The 25,601-nt window shown below is 46.8% G+C and overlaps 1 protein-coding gene and 1 long non-coding RNA gene across 3 annotated transcripts in view; one reads left to right on the forward strand and one right to left on the reverse strand.

Moving 5' to 3' along the window:
• The window catches only part of LOC114089856 (uncharacterized), a 29,825-nt gene that overhangs the window by 1,991 nt on the left and 2,233 nt on the right, over window positions 1–25,601 (reverse strand). The gene's annotated exons all lie outside the window — the stretch shown is intronic.
• Cpne9 (copine family member 9) lies at window positions 1,275–23,949 on the forward strand. Of its 2 annotated transcripts, XM_027931810.3 has the most exons (21): window positions 1,275–1,377; window positions 1,931–1,971; window positions 2,110–2,156; window positions 2,238–2,341; window positions 2,753–2,789; window positions 2,989–2,991; window positions 3,229–3,305; window positions 9,439–9,502; window positions 9,612–9,715; window positions 9,863–9,967; window positions 11,353–11,394; window positions 11,711–11,786; window positions 11,894–11,947; window positions 12,591–12,652; window positions 13,490–13,536; window positions 13,952–14,133; window positions 14,405–14,532; window positions 20,010–20,112; window positions 20,787–20,844; window positions 21,498–21,571; window positions 23,547–23,949. In XM_027931810.3, exons 1-21 carry the CDS (start codon window positions 1,310–1,312, stop codon window positions 23,730–23,732), a joined length of 1,662 nt encoding a protein of 553 aa, XP_027787611.1. In that variant the 5' UTR covers window positions 1,275–1,309; the 3' UTR covers window positions 23,733–23,949. The 2 variants fall into 2 exon arrangements, with proteins under 2 accessions (XP_027787611.1, XP_027787609.1); XM_027931808.3 differs by lacking the exons at window positions 1,275–1,377; window positions 1,931–1,971; window positions 2,110–2,156; window positions 2,238–2,341 and having other exon boundaries at window positions 2,726–3,305.

Genomic DNA, 25,601 nt, shown 5'->3' on the forward strand with positions numbered 1-25,601 from the left:
CCCCAGCTGAAGTGGGAGAAGTGGTTCACAGGCTTGAGTGGACCCTGGGTCCTTGGGGAGCCAGTTTGTCTGCACAGACTCCAGTGTTGCTGAGGTTTAGCTGTAGGGTTGCTGGGGTTGGAGGTCTTCATCTTTCAGAAGGTCTGAGGCAGCGTGGCCTGGTACAGCCCCTGCCCCAAGGAGCTGCCCATGATGGAGGGTCTGGCTTCTGGGGTTCTGGAAGCAGCACTTGGTGTACATGTCCAGAGAGGGAGGGCCTGAGTGACCACTACCCTCCTTTATATGTGGGCTGGAGTAGACTGCATCATGACAGTATCAAGAGGATTCAAAGGCATGCGCAGAGGGTTCGTACAGTCTTTTAAAAGTCACCATTTCCTGATCTCCTTTTTTATTTTTTTTGGTGGTGCTGGGATGGAATCCACGGCCTGGCACATGCTTGGCAAGCGTGCCACATCTGAACTTCACCCCAGCCCTCTGATCTGACTCCTAACACGAAAGAGGTCATCAGTGTGAGTATTCAAATGTCAAGTAATACCAGTGCACATTTATTTATTTATTTAAACCTTTATTTTATTTATTTTTATGTGCTGCTGAGAATCGAACCCAGTGCTTCACATGTGCCAGGCAAGCACTCCACCACTGAGCTACAACCCAGCCCCCCAGTGAACATTTATTGAGCACTTTCTCTGTGCCAAATCCTTCCCTTGGGTTATCTAGATAAAATTTTACAGTCCCCCAAGTAACTGCTATTATGACCTTTCCATCAATGAGACCATGCCATAGAGATGTTGAGCAACATGCCCAAGGTCACACAGCTAACAAGAAAAATGTAACTTTTCATATTCAGAGACCTAGTTAAGCCAGGAATAGGGAGAGGGACAAACAGTTTGTTGAGGGAGAAACTCAGGAAGAGATGAAGACCCCAACACCCACCAGTTACCCCAAATGGTTCAGAACCACGGACAGTTCCGGGGGCTTGGGTTTCAGCGTCCTGGAGAGGCAAATCTCCTAAGGTGTAGATTGCAAGTGGGGTCTAGGTAATTTTCCCGGCCAGCTCCCGTCTGCTCCAATGGGGCGGGGGCCGCCCGCAGGGCCGGGCGGGGCTGTGCTGCCATCTGGAGCCACTGCTGCCGGCGGCCACTGTCAGGGAGCAAGCGGCGGGAGAGCACGCAGTGCTGAAAGGAGTACAGTCGCCGCCGTCGCCGCCGCTGCGGCGGCACATGGGCCGGCCTCGCCGCTGCCGCCGCCGCCCCTAGCCCCGGCGGCTGGGGTCTTACAGCCTCCCGCGGCTCCGGCCACAAGACCGGCCATGTCTCTCGGAGGAGCCACCGAGCGCAGCGTCCCAGCCACCAAGATTGAAATTACCGTGTCCTGCCGGTGAGCGGGCCGCGCTGGGGAGGCTTAGGCACTGGCACTGCCCCAGCCCCAAGCTGCTGCGGGTCTCAGCGCAAATAGAGGCTAGACTCTGGGGGGAAAGGCAAGGGGACTATAGGATCACGGCTGAAGATGGGAGTCGCTAGCAGGATCGAGGAGGGCTCTCCTTGGGCAACCCCACCCCACAAGAGGGCTCAGTCTACTGACTGGCTCAACGGGTGGGTCGTTGGGATCCGATAGGAGCTGGGCCCTAGGAGGACAAAGTTTTGGGGTGAATCCCCTTTTCTGGGTTCTTGGAGACAATGTGGGCACGTATGCGTCTAGTTCGCAGAGGTTTGGTTCCTGGGCAGAGGTTTCTGGTGCTGTCCAGAGTGCTGACAGCGCTGACGACCCCCACCCCACCCCCATCCCCGCAACACACTGAGGGGTAGTAACGGAGGTGGTGGGTGCGACTGGAGCCCCATGCCTCCTCCGGATGCCCGACTCGGGGCAGTGTCCAGGCGGTGGGCTTCAGAATGATTCACCCTCTGTCGGTCTGTCTGTCGCTTTTCTGTAGGAATCTGCTAGACCTCGACACCTTCTCCAAGTCCGACCCCAGTAAGGCTCCAGGACCAGGAGGGGAAACTTGGGATCCGGGCGTGACCCAGGGGGCAGATGGGGGCAGCGGAGGGGTGGGAGGGGTGGGAGGGGTGCGGGCCGACCTGATGTCCTTCCATCTTCCGCCCCCACCCGCAGTGGTGGTGCTTTACACCCAGACTCGGGCCAGCCAGGAGTGGCGGGAGGTGAGTCCAACAGCCCCCTTTCAGCCCAGAGCCTCTCGTCCCCCGGCGCAGCCCGCGCTGATCCTCTGTACCCCCGCCCAGTTCGGACGGACCGAGGTGATTGACAACACGCTGAATCCAGACTTCGTGCGCAAATTCGTCCTCGACTATTTCTTTGAAGAAAAGCAAAATCTGCGCTTCGATGTGTGAGGCCCCGCCCAGAATTCTGGCTTGACCCGCCTCCCGACCTGGATCCGCCTGCAATTCTGGCTGGTCCTGCCCCCGCCTCGCCTCCGGGCCTGGCTCCTCCCCCAGGCCGCGCTGGGTCCCACTTTGAACTGCTCCACTCTAATCTTAGCTCGCCCCCAGGCCAGATCCAGTCTCACTCACTCTACAAACTCGGCCCTGCCCACTATCCCAACCAGTAATTTAGCTCCACCTCGGCGGTGGCCCCCTACCATATGACTCCGCTCCCAGCAGCGCCCCCCCCCCACCAAGATCCAAGTTGAATTCCGATCCCAGGCTTCCCCTCCCTCCACCCAATATTAGCCAACAAGATCCCTTTCTGGCCTCTCTCCCTCCCAGCCCACCCCACGCCAGTTCCGCTTTTCCCCCAGGTACAACGTCGATTCCAAAACCAACATCTCCAAACCGGTAAGCGAGCGTCCCCTCGTGGGCTGGCAGGGCGCAAAAAGGCACTCAGATGTATTCAACTTCTCCTACCCCTCGACCTACCTACCCTCTTGAGGCCCCTAATCTACTCTTCCTGCACTCTCCTGCTCCTGCCTGGGTTTCCTGCTCACACCCCTTACTCACTGCTTCTCTTCCTTCTCGGCCGCGCTGGGACCTGCAGAAGGTGAGGCTGGAGAGAGCAGGACAAGGGGATGGGATGGTATTGTGGAGAACGGGCTGGGACCCGTTACTGACCAAGAAGCACACCTGGTCTGCAGACCTCTTCCCTCCACGGTCCATTAAAGCACACGCAGGGCGGTGGCCTTCACCGCCTCAGAACTACCCTGGTCAAGTGCAGCTGCATCCCCAGGACTGGGCTGGGCCCCTTCCCCTTCTTGCTGACTCTGGTGTCTTGGCACAGGATTTCCTGGGACAAGCGTTCCTGGCTCTAGGAGAAGTGATCGGAGGCCAGGGCAGCCGCGTAGAGCGACCCCTCACGTGAGCTGAATGGGAAGGGATGCAGGGGAGGACCGGGCACCATCAAATTTCCCTCCCCAGGACACTGCTAATTGATAATCAGTGGAGACTGGGATTGCCCCTAACGGGAGCTTTCACCAGCTCCTATCAGGCCCCTGAGAAAGCCTCATCTCTAGAGCTGTGCCTGCATCAGTCTCAAGCCTGACATCCTGTCACTGTCACTCTTTTTCTAAACCTGATTCAACTTTTTATATATATATATATTTTTTTGGGGGGGGGTGTAGATGGACACAACACAATACCTTTATTTTTATGTGGTGCTGAGGATCGAACACAGGCCCCGACCGTGCTAGGCGAGCACTCTACCCCTGAGCCACAATCCCAGCCCCTCAACTTTTTTTTTAAATGTTTTTTTGTTTGTTTGTTTGTTTGTTTTTGGTACTGGGGGATTGAATCCAGGGTGCTTAACCACTGTGCCACATCCCCAGCATTTTTTATATTTCACTTACTGACAGGGTCTCAGTAAGTGCTTAGGGCCTTTGCTAAGTTGCTGATGCTGGCTTTGAACTTGTGATCCTCCTGTCTCAGCCTTCTGAGCTGGGAGGATTACAGCCGAGCATCTCCATGCCCAGGTCTTGATTCAACTTTTAAGATTCACTTCCAAGCCTCTCTGCACTGGGAAGTTTCCTCTGACTAAATAAAATCCTCAGCATCTCCATTACATTCATGATGTTATTAGCCTGTTTTGAATACCACACTATTCCAGGCTCCAGGGATCCCCCATTCCACCAGTTCTACTGGGCACGTACTCTGTCAGCCACTGTTCAAGGGGCCAGAGTTGCAATGATGAACAAAAAACAGGAACATTATGCTCTAGTTGGGGGTAAGGCATAGGAAACAGTACAAAATAGACATGAGTAAGTAAATTACATATGAGGGGAGGCAGAGTAGAGTGGAGTAAGGGGGAATGGCAATGTGGGGTAGATGGGAGGTGCAGTATTCAGTAGGGTGGTCAAGAAGGCCTCACAGACTAGTAACTTTGGAGCCACAACTTGGTGGAGGTGAGGGAGTCAGCAGAGAAAAGCCTAGAATTCAAAGAACAGCGGGAACCCGGCTGAGGTGGTGCACCCCTGTAATCCCAGCAGTCCAGGAGTAGGAGGACTGCAAGTTCAAGACCAGCCTCAGCCACATCACCATTTAGCAAGACCCTGTCTCAAAATAAAAAATACAACCCACTGGGGCTATAGCGCAGTGATAGAGCACTTGCCTAGCATGGATGAGGCACTGGGTTTGATCCTCAGCACCATATAAAAGCAAATAAATAAAGGTTAAATTATTTAAAAGATAAAATAAATAAACATAAAAAGGGCTTGGAAGGTGGCTAGTAGTAAATTGCCCTTGGGTTCAATCTCCAGTACCAAAAACACCAAAGAAGGGCAGGGAAAAGAGTAGCTAGAGCTGAGGAAGGAGGTGGCAGGAGGAGCTGGGGTTGGAGAGTCACTGATGGGCCTGCCAGCCACTGCAGGGACTTGTACTGTGAGAGGAGGTTACTGGAGGATTCTGAGCAGTGGAACATGCTCTGACCATGCTTTCAAAGGGTGACCCCACTGCCAGGTTAAGAAGGAACTTGGGGTGGACAGAAGTCAAAGTAGGGAGCCAATCAGAAGGCTGTCATAGTAATCCAGGGTGGTAGCAGTGGAGGAAGAGACAGGTGGTCAGGTTCTGGGTGTGATTTGAAGATGGAGCCAACAGATTCCTGACGGATTGAATATGGATATGAGAGGAAAAGAGGAATTAGGATGAGACCAAGGCCTTTAACCTGAACACCAGGAAAGATGGGTTATGCCACCAGTTGAGATGGTTGCAAGGGGAGGAACCAGCTGGGGGGAGGGATTCAATCAGGAATTTAGTCTGCCATGTTAAATTTCATAAGTTCTATTAGAAATGGAGGAGAGGTGTCAAATATGTCACGTGAGTCTTAGATGTTCTTTTAAGGCCATAAGACTTGGTACCTGTTACCTGAATATCTTCTTAAAAGAAATAGCTGTTATTTGTTTTTTAAATATTGGTAGTTGTAGAAGGACACAATACCTTTATTTTTATGTGTTGTTAAGGACTGAACCCTGTGCCTCCGCAGATGTTAGGCAAGCACTCTGCCAGTGAGCTACAACCCCAGCCCAAGAAATAGCTGTTATTAATGCCTTTTTGTTTTCCTCTGAGCATACACTACTGAATGAGTGTAAAAGTTTGAGGTTTACCATGTGAGTCTTGCAGCTCTAAAGATATTTTGGATAATCAGTTATGAGAGTAATTTCTGTATAAACAGCCTTAAATGGAATATTGTTTTAAGATCATACTTCCCTGGGCTGGGGCTATATAGCTCATCAGCAAAGTGCTTGCCTAGCATGCGTGAGGCACTGTGTTTGATCAGCAGCACCACATAAAAGTAAACAAATAAAATAAAGGCATTCTGTCCATCTACAAGTATAAATTTTTTTTTAAAAAAATATCATACTTCCCGCCCTCACAAAAATAGCCATGTTGCAATGAAACTGGTAATTTTTAAAAATTGTTTATAGACTTTTATTTCATTTATTTATATGTGGTGCTGAGAATCAAACCCAGTGCCTCACACATGCCAAGCACGTGTGCTATCACTGAGCCACAGCCACAGCCCCTTTAATTTTTTTTTTTTTGAGTTGTAATTTTTTTTTTTTTAAGAAGGGTGATGGGGGTATAATTGCTCAAGGGCAGAGCACGCACTTAGCATGCTTGAGGCTCTGGGTTCAATATTGCACAAGGAAGAAACAAAAAAAGGAGGGGAGAGTGACCAAACCTGCCAAATGCTGCTACCAGTCAATAAAATGAGGATTGGGAATTGGCTGCTGTATTTAGCAATATGGAGATCACGGGTGACACTGGTGAACATTTTGGGATTTTTTTTTTGGGGGGGTGGGGGTTGGTTGGTTTTGTTTTAGTACCAGGGATTGAACCCTGGGCACTCTACCACTGAGCTACATTCTAAGCCTTTTTTATTTTTTTATTTTGAGACAGGGTCTTGCTGAGTTCCCAGGCTGGCCTCAAACTTGCCATCCTCCTTCTTCAGCCTCTGGAATAACTGGTATTACAGGATGATGTGAGAAACCACGCCAGCCTGACAAGCTAGTTTTGAAGGGGAGGTGGAAATTAGAAAGGTTTAGAAGAGAATGGAAGAAGGAACTAGGAGTGAAGGCCTTTTTCTTTTCTTTCTGAAAGGAGAGAAAAGAAGAGGTGGCTGGAGCAGGAAGTGAGGTCTAGAATAGGTTTGACATTTTTTAACATGAGAAAAATCACACTTTATGTTGATGGGAATGAACCAACAGATACTGAAAAGTCGATGCAATAAAAGAAAGGAGAGCCGGGCACAATGGCACAGCCTGTAATCCCAGCAACTCAGGAGGCTGAGGCAGGAGGATCCCAACCTCAAGGCCAGCCTCAGTAACTTAGCAAGACCCTGTCTCGAAATAAAATAAAATAAAAAGAGGGCAGACTTGCTGGAGCGATGTCCCTGTGCAGACAAGATGGTATGGGATAAAGTATACGGCAGGGGGATAAAGAGGCATAAGCACCGTGCATTTATAGCAACCGTGGGAAGGCACAGTTGTGTGGGTGAAGACACTGGTGGCAGGGGAGGTGTGGTGGTGGGTGGACTTTCTCTTCTGGTTGCTTCAGTTTTGTCAGTGAGTAGGAAACAAGGTCACCAGCTAAGAGTGAGGATGGTGGAGGAGGCTACAGAGGTTTGAGGAAAAAAGAGAAACTTCCATCCACATAGAAGGCTTGGGGACATGTAGTATGACTATCAGGCAGCATTAAGAACCTTCTTCTTTGTGGGTTTTTTTTTTTTTTTGTGTGTGGGGGGGCTTGGGAGTAGGACCTAGGGCCTGGTACAAGCTCAGCAAGTGCTCTGCCACTAAGCTAAACCCCCAGCCCTTAAGGGTCTTCTTGTGGTGCATGATCTTACATTTAAAAATGAGACCAACTTGGGCTGGGGCCAGGGACTGTGTAATTCCAGAGACTTGGGAGGCCAAGGCAGGAGGATTGCAAGCTTGAGGACAGCCTCAGCAATTTAGCAAGGCCCTCTGCAACTTAGTGAGACCATGTCTCAAAATAAAAAGGGCTAGGCATGTAGCTTAGTGGTAAAGTGCCCCTGGGTTCAATTCCTAGTCCAAAACAAACAAAGTAAGTATTAAACACACACATTTGGGATAGGGGGTGTAGCTCAGTGGTAAAATACTTGCCTAGCATGTGCTATGCCTTGGGTTCAATTAAAAAAAAAAACTAGCATGATGGTGTGTTTTCCTCTGGCCATGTTCAGTTACACGGGTGCAGTGTGGGTTAGGCAGTCAGCTGGATTCTGCCAAATAAGTATATCAAGGTGAGGGAAGAACCAGAAGCCGATGAAGTCAAAGAAACCGCTTGACACTCTCATCTGAAAGATGGGGAAAATCTTACAAGCAAGTTAGAGATAGGGCTTGAACCTCCTGACCCAGCTTTCTTTCTCCACACTTTGGGTGTCAGGGATCACTGGCCCATATCAACAAGATCCCTTTCTGCTTGGGAAACCAAGACAAGTGGGGAATATGCATTTCTGTATGTACCCTGTAAACATATGGAAATGTCCCTCCTGGGGTCAGAAGAGGACAAGGCTTCCCTTGTCTTTGTGTGTGTATGTGTTTTTGGAGGGATAGGTACTGGGTATTGAACCCAGGAGTACTTTGCCACTGAGCTATAACTCCAACCCTTTTTATTTTGATACAGGGCTTGCTAAATTACAGAATGTCTCCCCACATTGCCCAGGCTGGCCTTGAATTTGCAGCTCTCCTGCCTCAGAGGCCTTTTATGTTGCTGGGATTACTGGTGCTACTGCACCTGGTCCCAGTGACCCCCCCCTTTTTTCGTACTGGGAATTGAATCCAGGGGTGCTTTACCACTGAGCTATGTCCCTATCCTTTTTTATTTTTCATATTAAGACAAGGTCTTGCTGGGCATGGTGGTGCACATCTGTAATCCCAGCAGCTTGTGAGGCTGAGACAGGAAAATCATGAATTTAAAGCCAGCAAAAGCGAGACTCTAAGCAACTGAAACCTTAGAGCCTCGATTTTGCTGAGGCAGGCTTTAAATTCGTGATTTTCCTGTCTCAGCCTCCCAAGCTGCTGTGATTCTCATTTCATAGAGGAGAAAATTAAGGACCCAGATACTCATATATCTTCATAGCCTATTACAGGTGGTCTTTAAATAAAATACAAAAAAGGGTTGGGGATATGGCTCAGTGGTTGAGTGTCCCTGAGTTCAATCCCCAGTACCAAAAAAAAAAAAAAAAAAAAAAAAAAAAGCGTCTTGCTAAGTTGCCCAGGCTAGCCTCAAATTCGTGATCCTCCTGCCTCAGCCTCCCAAATTGCTGGGATTATAGGCATACATCACTATATCCGGTTTCCCCTCATCTTTTTAAATCTCACTCTTCATTGTCTTCAGAAAACAAAGCCACTTTGACCTAATAAACCAAACTTTTATCCCTGGTTCTAGATAGAAAGTCCTCTTCCTCATTCAGAATTGTTATACTCAGAACTGGTCATCCTCTACTATGACATTCCATGTCCTGCTGAAAGCTGAGGGCAGAATCTAGCAGAGCTGTCCCAGAGCACCTGGGACACAATAGGTTCCAGGTTCTGCTTGAAAGAACACAACCACTTCCTGTCTATAATGTTTACAAATTGCTTTTCCTTCCATTTGCTTACTCATATATCTTCATAGCCTATTACAGGTGGTCATGATTCTCATTTCATAGAGGAGAAAATTAAGGACCAGAAATGGGAAGTAACTCGTCAAGGGTCACACAGCTTGAAAGTCACAAAATCCACCCTGAGTCCACTTACTCTAACTTCCATGTCTTTTGTACACTATTCTTATGAGTTGTCCCCCTTGGTTAAGCTAGATCCTTCCTGAGTCAAAGTCAGGTCTTCTCCCACAAGATCATCCAGGACAGGAGGAGACACATTTAGGGGACTGTCAGTAAATGGCAGATGGAGTCCCCTGGCCCATTTAACTCTCGAATGGCTGCCCCAGTCTTTGTCATCTACCCTCAGTCCTCTCACTAAGAGGCTTTTTCTGCTTCCAGGGGTGTACCGGGCAAGAAGTGTGGGACCATACTGCTGACTGCAGAGGAGCTTAGCAATTGTCGGGTCAGTAGGGGCCACATGTTAGATGCAGGAGCTCCCTTCTCTACCGTTAGTCTCTTGAGCGGACTGTCTGAAGGCTGGGTCTCAACAGCCCAACTTTATCCATCCCTAGGACATTGCCACCATGCAGTTGTGTGCAAACAAGCTGGACAAGAAGGACTTCTTTGGGAAATCAGACCCCTTTCTTGTGTTCTACAGGAGCAATGAAGATGGCACGTGAGTCACAGCTCTCACAGGTCTTAGGCAAGGTGTGGGGCACATGCTTGACAAGTGGGACTCTCAGGAATCTCTGAAAGTGCTGGGCCCATCTCTGGACTCGGTGTTACCCCTAGGGCAGGATCTAGTACTCCTGCTTTCCTCCAGGTTCACCATCTGCCACAAGACGGAGGTTGTGAAGAACACGCTGAATCCTGTGTGGCAGCCCTTCAGCATCCCCGTGCGGGCCCTGTGCAACGGAGACTATGACAGGTCTGCTTCAACATGAGTGGGGACCAAAGGGACCAGGATATAACAGTGAGGTTCCTGGGCCCCAGGGCATTGGAATGGGTGAATGAAAGAGCACATGAAGAAATGATGCATGAGCAGATACATGAATGGATGGTCAGATAGGTAGATCACCTGGTGAATGGTGGATGGGAAGGTGAATGAATGGGTGAATGGACAATGGGACTGATGGGTAGACTTGTGGATGGACAGATAATGGATGGGTGATCAAATGGATGAGCTGATAGATGGGTGATAGATGGGCATATGAGAATCTGTGGATTATTAGTGACAGATGGATGAGTGAAAAAACACGTGTAATAGAAAAGGATAAATGGAGTGACAGGTGGATTGAGGGTTGGACAGATGAATGAATGGTAAACGGATGAATGGGTAGATTAATGGATGAGTTAGTCGGTGGTGGGTGTAAAGTAGTAGGCTTACCAAACTAATGAATGGGTAATGTGAAGATAAGTGGGTAGGTGGGAAGGTGGAAGGGTGGATGGGCACACAGATAGAGATACATAGTTGGATGGTTATGCAAATGAATGGATAATCAAACGGACAGATGTTACGTGGTTGGGTGTTTGGTTGGGTGGGTGAATGGACAGACAGGTGGGTGTTTTGTGTAACAGGGAGTCAATGGATGGCTGTATAGTTAGGTGGATAAAGAGATGGAGTAAGAGGCAATTGGATTGTCAAAAAGACAGGCAAATGAATGGCTAGGTGGGTGGCTAGATGATTGGATGGACTGATACATTGACAGACATGTGATGACTTAAGCATGGCAATTAAGAACTAAGTCTTTGGAAGGAGGATGTCTGTGTTTAAATATCAGTTCAGTCACTACCATGAGGTCTTAGCTAAGCGACTCTTTTTTTCATATCTCCATTTCCTTATCCAAAAGTGTGAATAATTATTTTATGCAGAATGGTTGTTCAATTAAATAAGACAATCTGTGAAAGTGCTGAGAACCTGGAATACAGCAAGACCCATCAATGGGGAAAGAATACTAACAGTGGTTCTCGTAGCACAAGTAGTCATGATGTAATTAGTGGTGGTTTGGTGTCCGCGTGGACTCAGGAGGGAAAGATGGGCAGAAGATTGAAAAATGAACACATTGGGGCTGGGATTGTGGCTCAGTGGTAGAGCGCTTGCTTAGTGTGCATGAGGCACTGGGTTCGATCCTCGGCACCACATAAATATAAAATAAAAATATTGTGTCAACCTAAAACTAAAAAAATTAATATTAAAAAAAAGAGAAAAATGAACACGGCTGGGTTGAGGTGACTAGTGTATGGTTAAGTGACCAGGTTTGTCTCTGGGATTTAACCTATACATCCTGCCTGTGTTTACCTTATGCATTTCAGAACAGTGAAGATTGATGTGTATGATTGGGACCGAGATGGAAGGTAGGACAGCTCCATGTGTCCCTTGCTCCTGTACTTAATCAGAGCAGTTCCCTAATTATATGTGGTACATTTGCCAGGAACCCCAAAGCAGCCTTGGGAGCCAGGAAGGGTGATGAATAGATGCCAGGGTCTTGGTACAGCTGACCCCTCAGTTGTCTCTCTGGTGCTGTCTCCTCCTTTTTCTTCCCCGCCTGGCCCTACCCCTACAGCCTTGCTGTCCAAGTAGGAGCTTAGAATAGGGGGAATAACTGGCAGAGTTCAGGCCTGGCTTCAGACCAGCGCAGTGGCTGCTGACCCACCTCTGGCCTCTTTACAGCCATGATTTCATTGGTGAGTTCACCACGAGCTACCGGGAGCTGAGCAAGGCCCAGAACCAGTTCACGGTATATGAGGTGAGAATCAGGCTGTGCAGGGTGACCTGGGCCTCTGCCCCGGTGTGCTCGGCCTAGAGCTCCCTCCATGCCCATTTCCACTGTCACTCTTACTTTCCTCCACCTAGGTACTCAACCCTCGGAAAAAATGTAAGAAGAAGAAATATGTCAACTCGGGAACAGTGAGTGCTCCCTAGAGTTTCAGCCCCCCTCGGGTCCTTCTGTCTCTGTCCCAGTGACAAACATTAGGAGCAGGGGGAGGCAGTGGGAACAGATCACTTGGATATAGTAATGGTGGGTACAAGGTGGCTCCACTTAAGTTTGTTTTTTTCTCTCATCCAGGAAAATTTTTTCAATTTTTATACTTTTGCAAAGTAAATTAAAAAAACACCTTAAATTAAGTTTCCAAATTCAATATATTTTTGGAAATCCAAATATGTTTCTGACAGCTTCCCCTTTTTTTTCTTACAGAAGGGGGTGGGAGATAAGCTGGATGTGGTAGGGCACACCTGTATTCCCAGCAACCAGGGAGACTGAGGCAGGAGGATCCCAAGTTCAAAGCCAGCCTGGGCAACTGAGTGGGAACCTTGCAACTTAGTGAAACTCTGTCTCAAAATAAAAATGAAATGGACTAGAAATATACTCAGTGTTCAGTCCTCAGTACCAAAAAAAAAGTGGGGGAAGATGGGGGACAGGGTGGGGGCAGGAGTAGAATCATGTGCCTCCCAGCAGGAACCTCTCTCCAAAGCTTTATGAAGCTTCTCTCCCTTCTGCTGCCCCAACTGCCCTTTCCAGAGTGGCAGGGCCGCGTCTTCTATCCCACAGGTGACGCTGCTCTCCTTCTCTGTGGACTCTGAATTCACTTTTGTCGATTACATCAAGGGAGGGTGAGTCATAGACCAGCTGTAGGCTGAAAGCCCCGTAGTGGGTTTTCCTATCTTTAAATGGTCAGGGCCCAATGAGACTGTAAACTACTCAGCATGCTAACTTGACTGTTAAGTAAAGTGCAAAGTGTGGTCCCTCTGACTTCTCTTCATAGGGTTGTCTTTTGTCCTTATTTCCCACGCCCCCTATGGATGGCTGCCAGATTAAGGCTCACCACTGGTGGCCCCAGTAACCAAATGCCTTTCTATAAAAGTTATGGCTAGGGATTCAGGATGGAGCATGTGTTTGGCATGCACAAGGCTCTGGTTTTAATCCCCAGCACCTGGAGGGGGAATGGGGAGCAGGGAATGATGGCTAGAGAAGAAGCAGAGGTTCAAGAGAGGGAAAAGCTACATAGACTACAGGGGACATTTTGCTCCACTCAGAGGAACTAGGCAGACCTGGAAATGTACTTTGCTTCTCTGAACCTCACTCTCCTCCTATGTAAAATGGAAAGTTTAATCACTACTTTGGGGCTATAGTAAGGGTTAAATTAGATTACATGTACTACACTTGTCACAGATAAATGACAAGGGGCTAGATAAGTGATAAGTGGCTGGATAAAATAATATGAGGTACGATGGGAAAGGAAGAAAAGCATTCAATTCTTCTACCCAAAGTGGGGTCCATAGTTGCACTAATAGCATGCCTAGGGAGTTTGTCACCTCCACCCAGACTGCCTGGTCAGTATCTGCATTGAACACGAGCCACAGGTGAGCTGTATGTATAATAACGTCTCAGAATTGCTAGTGTCATAGCTGTTAGTCCCTCACTACTCTATCCCTGAACTTCCGCAACAGGACCCAGCTCAACTTCACAGTGGCTATTGACTTCACGGCTTCCAATGGTGAGGCATGGATGGGGGAAAGAGGGATGGGAGGATTTTAGGGGAATCCTGAGGGATTGGGCTCGCTTCCAACCTGAGGATAGGAATTTACCCACTCAGTTGGGCAAGGTGGTGCAGGCCTGTAATTCCAGTGGATTCTGGAGGCTGAGGCAGGAGGATTACAAGTTCAAGACTAGCCTCAACAATTTAGCAAGGTCCTAAACAACTCAGCAAGACCCTGTCTTGAAATAAAAAAATAAAAAGGGCTGGGGATGTGGCTCAGTGGGTTAAATCTCTGATATCTAATAATAATAATGAGGGAGTACGGGGTAGAGGGTGGATAAATGGATAGACGGATGGATACATACAAGGATAAGCAGGTGAACAGGTGAATGATCCAGGTGACCATGAGGCTGGGGCTCCTGTGTCCCTACAGGGAATCCCCTGCAGCCTACCTCCCTGCACTACATGAGTCCCTACCAGCTCAGCGCCTATGCCATGGCCCTCAAGGCAGTGGGAGAGATCATCCAGGACTATGACAGTGACAAGCTCTTCCCGGCCTATGGCTTTGGGGCCAAGCTGCCCCCAGAGGGACGGATCTCTCACCAGTTCCCCCTGGTATGGTATGGGTCACAGACTACACCGCGTGCCCTGGTGTTTGGCCCACACAAGTTGACAAATTTCTTCTATGTACATTTCTTTGAAGGGTGAGGGACTTCAGAGGAGCAGGGAGCTGTGAGAGGGTGGCAGAGCAGGGAGGGAGGGCAGGGCTGGGTTTGGAGGGGTGCATGAAAGGAACTGGTGGCAAAAGGAAGGGGTAAGCTGGGATCAGAGCACTCCTGGGTGTATCCTGGTTGGGCTCAGTTTGGCAGGACATCTTCTTTGGCAGAATAACAATGATGAGGACCCCAACTGTGCGGGCATCGAGGGCGTGCTGGAGAGCTATTTCCAGAGCCTGCGCACTGTGCAGCTCTATGGGCCCACCTACTTTGCTCCTGTCATCAATCAGGTGGCCAGGTAAGGGAACTGGCGGGGGCTAGGGTCAGCGATGGGGCCCAGACGGGGGACTGCCTCCCCAAGTTCACTCTAAGGTGAACTGGGTTTTACAGATTAGGAGAAAGTTTCAGTGTAGGGACAGGCCTTGGGACAATAAGGTTACTTAATAACTTATTGTGGGATAGAGAAGGTGTCAATAAACTTACTCCAACTTTGTCTGTGGGAATGAGGACCCCGACCTTGAGTCGGTCTTGACTTTACGTAAGGAAGGAGACTCTGCCTACCCTGGTGGACGCACTGGTGTGAGATCCTTGCTCCACCTCTCACTAACCACAGGAGCATAAGCAGCTTAGCCTTTTTAAGTACCTCCCTTTCTTTCTTCCTTCCTTCCTCCCTTTCTCCACCCCACCCCACTTTTTTTCTTCAGCTCCCATTTCATTTCTATGAAGTGGTGTTATAATGGATCTCAGTAGTGGCTTCTTTCTTTTTGATATTAGGGAATGAACCAAGGGGCACTATACCACTGAGCCCTTTTTTTCTTTTCTTTTTTTTGGTGGGGGCAGTATCAGGGATTGAACCCAGGGGCACTCGACCACTGAGCCACATCCCCAGCCCTATTTTGTATTTTATTTAGAGACAGGGTCTCACTGAGTTGCTTAGGGCCTCACTTTTGCTGGGGCTGGCTTTGAACTCACGATCCTCCTGCCTCAGCCTCCTTTTTATTTTTTATTTTGAGACACAGTCTTGCTATGTAGTTGCCAAAGCTGGCCTTGAACTTGTAATCCTCCTGCTTCAGCCTCCTGAGTAGCTGTGATTATAGGCGTGCACCACCATGCTAAGCAGTATAGGTTATTGAGAGGTTAGGTAATAACAACAACAACAAAATCATTAAGGTTGGGGCTGTAGCTGGGTGGCAGAGTGCTTACCTAGTATGTGTGAGGCCCTGGGTTCAGTCCTTAGCACCACATAAAAATAAACAAATTCTGTCCATCTACAATTACAAAAACAATTTTTTAAAAAATAATTAGATAACCATGTAAGAGGTGGTCTAGCCCATAGTAAGTGCTTAGTTAATGGTACATTTAAAACTCTCCAAGTTTTCAGGATAAAAATATACAGAGCAGACAAGTGCAATGGCACATGCCTGTAATCCCAGTGACTCAAGAGGATTGCAAGTTTAAGGCTAAGCTCAGCAATTTAGCAAGATCCTGTCTCAAAATAAAATAAAAAGGGCTGGAGATGTGGCTCAGTGATAGAGCACCTGTGGGTTCAATACCTAATCTCTCTGTGCCTATCTCCTCAAAATGAGAATAATAATATCTTCATGGCAGGGCTACTTGAGGACTGATTAACACATACATGTCAAACACCTTGAACAGTACCTGTCACATCATAAGTACTGTAAATGTCAGCTGTTGCTGTTGCTATTATTATCATTATTACTATGCAGAGGCCACCTGCAGGGTGCTCAGCTCTCTGCTGAGGCACTGGAGATTCATAGATGAATCAGACCTAGTCCCTGCCCTTGGGAGTCCCTGCCTTGTTGCAGGAGATAGAAATATAAATAAATCATTACCTTCTGTAGGCCAGAGCTTCCCAGACTTTTCTAGCAAGTCACCTGTCAGCAAAGGCAAGAGACTATATCCCCCTGGGAAAATCTGGGGCCACAACCCAAAGCAGCCAGGCTGAGAATCTCTTTGAAGTCTCTGTGTTTAATTTTTAAAATTCATGCAAATTTGCTGTTCTTCTCACATTGCATGTTAGCTGTAATTTCTTTTAAAGGTGTTTTAAGTTCACTTCTAGTTATCTAGCTTTATCCACCAAACCAAGCAGGATGGAGGAGCTCCTTGGTGCCCTCTGGGGTTCGGGAACCCTCTTAGAGGAGCAGGCAGTCAATCTTGGTGGCTGTGGCTATACCCTAGAGGAGAGAGGAACAGGAGGAGGAACAGAGGGGACTGCTCAGCTGAGTCTAGAGGGAGAGCCGAACATTACGAGAGAAGAGGAGCAGGTAGTCCTGGTGGAAGGAATGCCAGGTGAGAAGCACAGGGGCACATCAGGGAGCGCTGATCTGACTGTAGAGTGGATCTCCCACCCTCCAGGGAGTAAGCCAGAAATGGAGAGTGATGGCATCCAGAGGTCGGGCTCTAGTTCAGTTGGTCAAGAATAGGCTTGGACTTCAGCTTCATCACCCATTGGGGATGCTACTTAATATTGCTGAATATAGTTTTCTCATTTTAAAAATAGGAATAAAGGTGGAAGCAGTGGCTCAAATTTGTAATCCCAGTGATTTGGGAGACTGAGGCAGGAGGATCACAAATTCAAGGGCAGCCTCAGTAACTTGGCAAGGACCTAAACAACTTAGTAAGACCCTGTCTCAAAATATAAAATGAAAAGGGCTGGGGATGTGGCTCAGTGGTATAGTGCCCCTAGGTTCAATTCCCGCCACCAAAAAATAGTAATAGTAAATAAAATAAAATAAAAATAGGAATAAGGGCTGGGGATATAGCTCAGTGGTAGAATGCCTGCCTAGCATGGATGAGGTCCTGGGTTCTATCCCTAGTTCAAAAATAAATAAATAAATCTAAAACGAGGAATAACAGCCGGCATGGAAGCACATGTTTGTAATCCCAGTGGCTTGGGAGGCTGAGGCTGAGGCAGGAAAATGGCAAGTTCAAGGCCAGCTTCAGCAATTTAGCAAGACCCTGCCTCAAAATTTTTAAAATTTAAAACAATAAGGGCTGAGAATATAGCAAAGTGGTAGAGCGCTCCTGGATTTAACCTCCAGTACCATAGAAAAATAATAAATTAATCTTTACTGCCAGTCTGCAAGGTGGACACCCTTTTTATGTACTGGGAATTTAATCCAGGAGCACTCTATTTTTTTAGTATATTTTGTTTAGTTGTAGATGGACACAATACCTTTATTTTATTTATTTACTTTCATGCGGTGCTGAAGATGGAACCCATTGCCTCATACATGCTTGGTAAGCACTCTACCACTGAGCTACAACTCCAGCACCCACAGCCCTCTTAAAATTTGATTTTGAAATAGAGAATTGCTAAGTTTGGCCTGAACTTGAGATCCTTCTGCCTCAGTCTCCCAAGTCACTGGGATTATAGGCCCTGGGTTTTATCTCCAGGCCACAAAAACAAACAGATCCCTTCATGAGAGGACCCTTGTCCTGGGTGCCAGCTTCATCACTCCTCTGTGGTTCTTCATGTACTCCTAGAATATGCGGTGTCTTTGCACTTGACATCCTTTCTTTCTGGAACACTTTTCCCTCCCTGCCATCACCCTATTCATTTTTGAAGTCCTAGGTCACCCGACACATCCTCCAAGCCCTAACTTCAGTTCATCTCAGTGGTGCAAGTGTCCACCTGGGGCCTTGGACAAACTGAGCTGGAGCTATGTAATTCTGCACTCTGCTTGTCATGCCTGTCCTGACTTCTTGAGATCAGGCCCAAAAGAACTTTAGCTGTGATGAAAACGGTCTATAGCCGTGCTATCTTATATGGTAGTCACCAGTCACATATGGATATTGAACACTTGAATGGCTAGGGTGACCAAGAAACTGAGTTATGAATCCTATTTAATTTCATTAATGAATTAATTTGCAATTAGTTAATTCCTTATTTTGGGTACTAGGGACTGAACCCAGGGGACACTTTACCACTGAGCTACATCCTCAGTCCTTTTAATTTTGTATTTTGAGACAGGATCTCCCTAAGTGGTTGAGACTGGCCTGGAACCTGCAATCCTCCTGCCTCAGCCACCCCAATCATTGGGGTTACAGGTGTGGGCCACTGCATCCAGATAACTTCATTGATCTAAATGGCACAGATCTATCCTTTCTAATCCAAGAAAGGAAGTCGAGAGGCCAGGGTGTGCTTTCCCTCAATCTCAGTCTCCTTTTTTTCTTTTATATTTATTTTTTAGTTTTAGATGGACACAATATCTTTATTTATTTTTATGTGGTGCTGAGAATCGAACCCAGTGCCTCATGCATGCTAGGCGAGCGCGCTACCACTTGAGCCACATCCCCAGCCCCTCCTTTTTTTCTTATATGTAAAATAAGGGGACTGGACTCATGCTTTCTGAAATCCTCTTCAGATGGAAAACTCCTGAATTCAAAGATGATGTGTGAGAGAAGGAAAAGGAGCATTCCAAACAGCTGTCAGACTATAGGGAATGGATGGAGTCAGCAGGGGAGGAGGAGAGAGAGGGAGCGGATGAGAGCAGGAAAGAGAAGCTTTCAGCCTTCACTCCTGGTCTTATATGAATATCAAAGTCTTCCCAGAGATCCACATGTCATGGCTCAGGACTATAATCCTAGCTGCTCAAGAAACTGAGACAGGAGAACTTTAAGTTTAATGTCATCTTTTCCAACTTAGCAAGACCTTGTCTCAATGTTTAAAAAAATTAATTAAAATAGGGCAGGAGGTTTTGCTCAATGGCGGAGAGCTTACCTAGCATGCATGAGACCCTGGGTTCCATCCTCAGTACTCCAAAAAAGAAAAAATAAATCTTCCCAGAGGTTGATGAAGCCTGGTGTGATATGTGGTCTGACCCCTAGGTCCCCACAGCCACACAGTCTACTCTGTCACCCTAATTTCCTGTCCTTCAGACAGGGTGAACTTCCTACAGTCCCACCACAGAGCTGCTGGTCCATGCTGTGCTCTTTCTGCCTGGAATGGTCCCACCCTTCACTTAGCCTCACCTCCATCTATTTTTTAAAATATTTTGTTTGGTTGTATATGGACACAGTATCTTTATTTATTTATTTTTTATGTGGTGCTGAGGATAGAACCCAGTGCCTCACAAGTGCTAGGCAAGGGATCCACCCCAGTCCTCACCTCCATCTTTAAACATCACTGCCTTAAAGAAGCCTTTGCTGGCCTCCTGGACCCTGTCAGGATCCCCTGCTATGTACTGTCTGAGCAGCATCCCCATCATCAAAGCACTCATCACAGTGGTGATTTTTATTTTATTTTTTTGGTACTAGGGATTGAACCCAGAGGTGCTTTACCACTGAGCTACATCCCCACCTCCTTTTATTTTTTATTTTGAGACCGGGTCTTGCTAAGTTCCTCAGGACCTTGCTAAGTTACTGAGGCTTAAGCCTGTGATCCTCCTGCCACAGCCTCCTGAGTTGCTAGGATTATAAGCATGTGCCACTGAGCCCAGTCACATGGTGATTTTACACCTCTTTGTGTAGTCTCTGGATCAATGTCTGTCTGTTCCCTCCAGTGGGCTGACAGGAGGATTTGCTCTTTCCCTTCTTATGTTTCTATATTTCCTGCCATAGTAAGTACTTAGTAAATATTAATGGGGAAGTGTCAGTCAGGGGCAGGCAGCCAGGTCAGGGAAAAGAACACAGGCTTCAAAAGCCCCTATTCTTGCCCACTGTTCACACTTTGGCTGTGGAAACTATGGGGCTGGAGTGTCCCCTTGGCCTCTCTGACTTTCAGCTGAATTCTGATCTTGGTCTCTCATGCAGGGCTGCAGCCAAGATCTCTGATGGTTCCCAGTACTACGTTCTGCTCATCATCACTGATGGGGTCATCTCTGACATGACACAGACCAAAGAGGCCATCGTCAGTGTGAGTCTGGAGGAAGGCTTGGCAGGGAGGGGTCACTGCCAACACTGTGATGGAGTTGAGATTTCTATCCTCCTTGTAATATAACAAGTTATACCTGTCAGTTTCATGGATGCTGGCAGAAGATACAGCATCCATGAAACTTTGTTATTCCCAGCAAAAGCAGTAGCTGGAGTAACAGCCTTCATGCTGATTCTCTAAGTCCCAGTTCCAGTAGGATGATGTGAAGATGGCCAGATGATACTTGGAATCACTGCAGGTTGCATTATTAGAATTTAGGGAACATGAATCTTTTATAATGGGCAGGAGGCATGCTGCCCTGTGTTCCAGTGGGAGACCTTTTTCAAATTATACTGGATAGAAGAGACAGTGTATCTTTCAGGGCCACTTGACATATACACATCCTTCAAAAATAGTCTGGAACAGGGCTGGGGATGTGGCTCAAGCGGTAGTGCGCTCGTCTGGCATGAGTGCGGCCCGGGTTCGATCCTCAGCACCACATACAAACAAAGATGTTGTGTCTGCCGAAAACTAAAAAATAAATATTAAAAAAAAAATAGTCTGGAACAAAGAGAATCAGAGCCTCTACTCATAAGATGTATGGGGAGAATTATCTCCCAACAGTCACCTCCCTTATTATGGCTGCTCACTCCAACAATTCCCCTCTCTCCCTACAGGCCTCCTCGCTGCCCATGTCTATCATTATTGTGGGTGTGGGACCAGCCATGTTTGAGGGTAAGACGGGGGTTGTCCATTAGTGGGACTAAGAACTGGGGTGATGGGATGGGTCTAGGCACTGACCTGATTCACAAGACAGGGTGAATGACCTGGTGAGACCTTGGTTGAGTCACAAACCTGCTCAACTTCATTTTCTCTTCATAACTGAGTTTGGAGATGCCAATACCAATATTTTTCCCCTGCTGCTCTGGGGAGGATTGGATGTGTGGGAAGGCACAGTAATAGCTGTAGTAGTGGTAGCAGGAGTAGTAGTAGTAGTAATAGGGCTGGGGTTGTAGCTCAATGGTAGAGTGCCTGCCTGGCATGTGTGAGGCACTGGATTTGATTCTCAGAACCATATATAAACAAATAAATAAAAAATAAAGGTCCATTGGCAACTTAAATTTTTTTTTAATAATAATAATAATAACTCTAGGGCTGAGATTGTAGTTCAGTGGTGGAGCGCTTACCTCGCATGCATGAGGCACTGAGTTCGATTCTTTGCACCACATATAAATGGATAAAAGGTCTATCAATAACTGAAAAAAAAAAGAAAAAAATTTTAAAAATAACAACTCCAAATAGCGTCTAATATTTGTAGGACTTTCGCATGATGATTTTGAAGGGGTGGGGTTGAAGAGGCCAATCAGCTTACAGTATTGTTTCTGCAGCAATGGAAGAGTTGGATGGCGATGATGTGCGTGTGTCCTCCAGGGGACGCTATGCAGAGCGGGACATTGTCCAGGTAACCATGGAGAGATGGTAGAGCTGACAGGCACAGTGGGAAGGAAAGGCTAAGCAGGAAGTTTAGGAAGTTACCGCTTTCTTAATCACCTTCCTTTCTCATTCATTGAACTTTTTTTTTTTTTTTTTTGGAACTGGGGATTGAACCCAGGGGCATAATACCCCTGGAGTACATCCCCAGCCTTTTTTTTTTGAGACAAGATCTTCCTAAGTTGCTGAGTGTCTCAGTAAATTGCTGAGGCTGAGGCTGGCCTTGAACTTGTGATCCTGCCGCAGCTTCCTGAGTTGCTGGGATTACTGGCATGTAACACAGCTCCTCTGAACACATTCTTTTCCAGAAGCTGGAAGGTTGCTGTCACCTTGGTGGATCCCTGGTGCAGGAGATCCCCAAGGTACCTGCCCTCTAGTGGAGGCAGCTGGTAATAACTACATAGCTAAATATCTGATGAGATTGTGATAAGTGCTCAGAAAATAGCAAATGCCATGTGACAGCCAATAGCAGGGGATCTGACAGTAGTTGGGGAAGGCTTCTGTGAGGAAATGACACTTGAGCTGAGTCCTCAAGGAAGGTATAAGCTTACAGACAGGGAAGCAGCATGTCCTTAGGCCTGGGGGTTTAGAGCAGGGTGGCAGGATCACACTAAGTGATAAGAAGGGGCCTTGGCCTTCACAGTGAAGATCTGGGGCTTTGTTCTAAAGCTTTTGAAGGATTTCACATAAGGGAGTGAGATAGTCTTATCTGCACTTTAAAAGGATTCCTCTGGTTGCTGGTGGAGGGTGGACTATGGCAGGGTTAGAGAAGGCAGGTAGACTGATTAGTGAGAAAGCCTTGGAAGTGGCAGAGATGGTAAAGATCTGAATGAGGGCGGAAGCAGTGGGGATGGAGAGAAGTAGCAGGTTCAAAAAATATCTTAAGAAAATGTCACCAGATTTGATGATTTGATTAGATAGTGACAAAGAGTGAGGGTAACTTCAAAGACGACTCTCAGTCTTCTCCTCACCAACAACTGAGTAATGGTCTCATTGACTGGGAACGGGAAAGCTGGAGGAGGAGATTTGGCAGAAAGAGCTAGAATTCAGTTGGGAACACACTTGAGTTTGAGGTATCTGTGACAACTGAATAGAGAGGTGGTGTGGGCAACTAAATATTTGTCTCTGGACCTTTAAAAAGAGGCTGTGACTGAGTGCTGTGGCCCACACCTATAATCCCAGCTACCCCCAGCTACAAGGCAGGTTGAGGCAGGAGGCTCACAAGTTTGAGGCCAGCCTAGGCAACTTGGTGAGACCCTGTCTCAAAAAAAAAAAAATTTTTTTAAGTAATTTTAAAATTAGACGGGGTGGGTCTATGTTTCTAAAAAAAAAAAAAAAAACATCTTGGATTGACTCATCAGGGAATAGTTTTTTTCTTCTTTTTCACTTCTCCCTCCCTTTATTAGCCTTTATTTGGCAGAAACAGCTAGAATTCAGTTAGGAACACACTGAGTTTGAGATATCTGCTTCCCTCTTGCTCCAACTCCCTTCTCTGGGCCTCCTCGGGAGTGGGATGTGTCCAGGAGGATGATATCCAAATGTAACAGAAAGGCAAAGAAATGTATGGCAAGACATGGCCTGAAAATTGTTTCTGCCTGGACTGATTTGGCAACATGGGGCTCCAGTGACATTAGCAAGAGCAGTTTCAGTGGACTGTGGGAAGCAAGACTGGAATGGATTGAGAACAAATAGAAGGTGAAGGAAAGTGGGTGGAGGGCTGGGGACGCAGCGCAGCGGTATAGCATGTGTCTGGCATGTACAAGTCTCTGGGTTTAACCCTCAGTACAGAAAACAAAACAAAATAAAACAAAAAGAGGATGAGGAGAAAATGAATGTAGACATCTGTCCAAGATCAGGGGAAAAAGATGCTGGAGATTAGAGATGACACCTCCTTACTACCTCTTCCCTGGTCATGGCCCACACCTTCCTGTCTGTGCCTATCCCAGTTTGTCCCATTCCGAGACTATGTTGACCGATCGGGCAACCAGGTACTGAGTATGGCCAGACTGGCCAAGGATGTACTGGCTGAGATCCCGGAGCAGCTGCTGTCCTATATGCGTACCAGGGACATCCAGCCTCGACCCCCACCCCCTGCTAACTCCAGCCCGACCCCAGCTCCAGAACAGCCCTGAGGAGTCCACATATCCAATGTCTAGCAGTCTGCTTGCTTGTCACCTACTGCGGAAAGCCAGAGGCACCTGGAGCCTTGGAGCCCTGGACTTCCTTGGGAGTGCCAACTAAGTGAATCAGCGCTGGTGGAAGAGCCCTTCACCCCTTCAACTGAAGAAGGGCCTGGCACTATCACCACCTGCCTGACTTCTGCCAGTAATAAATATGATCTTTACTCTACTTCAGTCTCATGGGTCTTGAAGAGCAAGACTAGAGGACTCCGGATCTGGGGTCACCCCCAAGAGGGAGGGATCAAGGACATCTTCAGCTGGGTTAATCCCCATACTAACACACATTCTTCCAATCACTTGGATTTTTCAACACTTTATGAAATAAGCAAATGCTGGGTCAAGTGGTACATGCCTATAATCCCAGCAGCTCTGCAGGCTGAGGAGGAAGATTGTGAGTTCACAACTAGCCTCAGCAACTTAGCAAGGCCCTGAGCAACTTAGGAAGACTTTTTTTAAAAAATAAAAAAGGCTGGGGATATGGCTCAGTGGTTAAGTGCCCCGGGGTTCAATCTCCAGTACCAAAAAAAAGAAGAAGAAGCAAACAAGTGGTAAAATACTTGCCTAAGCATGTGTAAGATGCAAGATCCTGGGTTCAATCCCCTCTACTGCTCAAAAAAGAGAAAAGAAATAAGCAGAGAAAGGCGCATATCTTTTGGAGGTTTCTGACCTCCAAAGTGGTTGGATTTAAGATGATTCTGTATCACTCTACTTTGATCCATTTATTTTGAAAAAAAATTTTTTTTTGAGACAGAATCTTGCTAAAGTTGCCTAAGGCCTCCCTAAATTGCTGAGGCTGGCTTTAACGTTGTCTTCCAGACTCAGCCCCCCAAGTCACTAGATTATAGGCATGCACCACTATTCTGAAATTTATTTATTTATTTTTATATTTTATTTTTTAGTTGTAGTTGGTTTAGTTATATGTCTTTATTTTTTATTTTTATGTGGTGCTGAGGATGGAATCCAGTGCCTCATGCATGCTAGGCAAGCACTCTATCTCTGAGCCACAACCCCAGCCCACTATTCTGAAATTAAAAAAAAAAAATTTAGATGTCAATGGACCTTTATTTTATTCATTTATTTATATGCAGTGCTGAGAACCAAACCCAGTTCCTCACACATGCTAGGTAAGCACTCTACCACTGAGCCAGTACCCCAGCCCCATATTCTGAAATTTTTGAACTAATATAATAGCTAATATTTTCTTTGCACATTCACTGCATATTGGATACTATGCTAGGTAATTAATAAGCATCACCTCTTTCTTAAAATTTTTTTTTTTTTTTGTAGATGAACACAATATCTTTATTTTATTTATTTATTTTTGTGTGGTGCTGAGGATTGAACCCAGTGCCCCACACATACTAGGCAAGTGCTCTATCACTGAGCCACAACCCCAGGCCCAGCATCACCTCTTTTAATTCTTGGGATAACCCTGAGAGAGAAAGAGGTGCTAAATATTATCCCCATTTTATACATGAGGAAACTGGCACTGAGGATAAGTCACTTCTTTTTTTAAGCTTTTTTTTTTAAATTTTTTTTTAGTTGTTGATGGACCTTTTATTTATTTAATTGCATGCAGTGCTGAGAATCAAACCCAGTCAGTACCTCATAAATGCTAGGCAAGCGCTCTATCACTGGGCCACAACCCCAGCCCCATAAGTCACTTCTGTACAGTAATTCATCAGGAGTTCAGACCCCAAAATCTTAGCTAGCCAACATCTTTCTGAAATTTCAATTTTACTGTGATGTTTTATGGAAAACCTTAAAAGTGAAAATATACGCAAGCTGTGCTCGGTGGCCCATGCCTGTAATCACAGTAAG

This window comes from Marmota flaviventris, chromosome 20 (assembly GCF_047511675.1).
Source record: "Marmota flaviventris isolate mMarFla1 chromosome 20, mMarFla1.hap1, whole genome shotgun sequence".
In the NCBI taxonomy this organism is placed as follows: domain Eukaryota; kingdom Metazoa; phylum Chordata; class Mammalia; order Rodentia; family Sciuridae; genus Marmota; species Marmota flaviventris.

What these genes read in the sequence shown, in the direction of transcription:
- Cpne9 (XM_027931808.3), top strand. Translation starts at nt 2,839, where the DNA reads ATGTATTCAACTTCTCCTACCCCTCGACCTACCTACCCTCTTGAGGCC. An exon ending in GTCATCAATCAGGTGGCCAG is followed by an intron (nt 14,533 to 20,009) that starts GTAAGGGAACTG and finishes TCTCTCATGCAG; the next exon opens with GGCTGCAGCCAAGATCTCTG. An exon ending in CAGAGCGGGACATTGTCCAG is followed by an intron (nt 21,572 to 23,546) that starts GTAACCATGGAG and finishes TGCCTATCCCAG; the next exon opens with TTTGTCCCATTCCGAGACTA.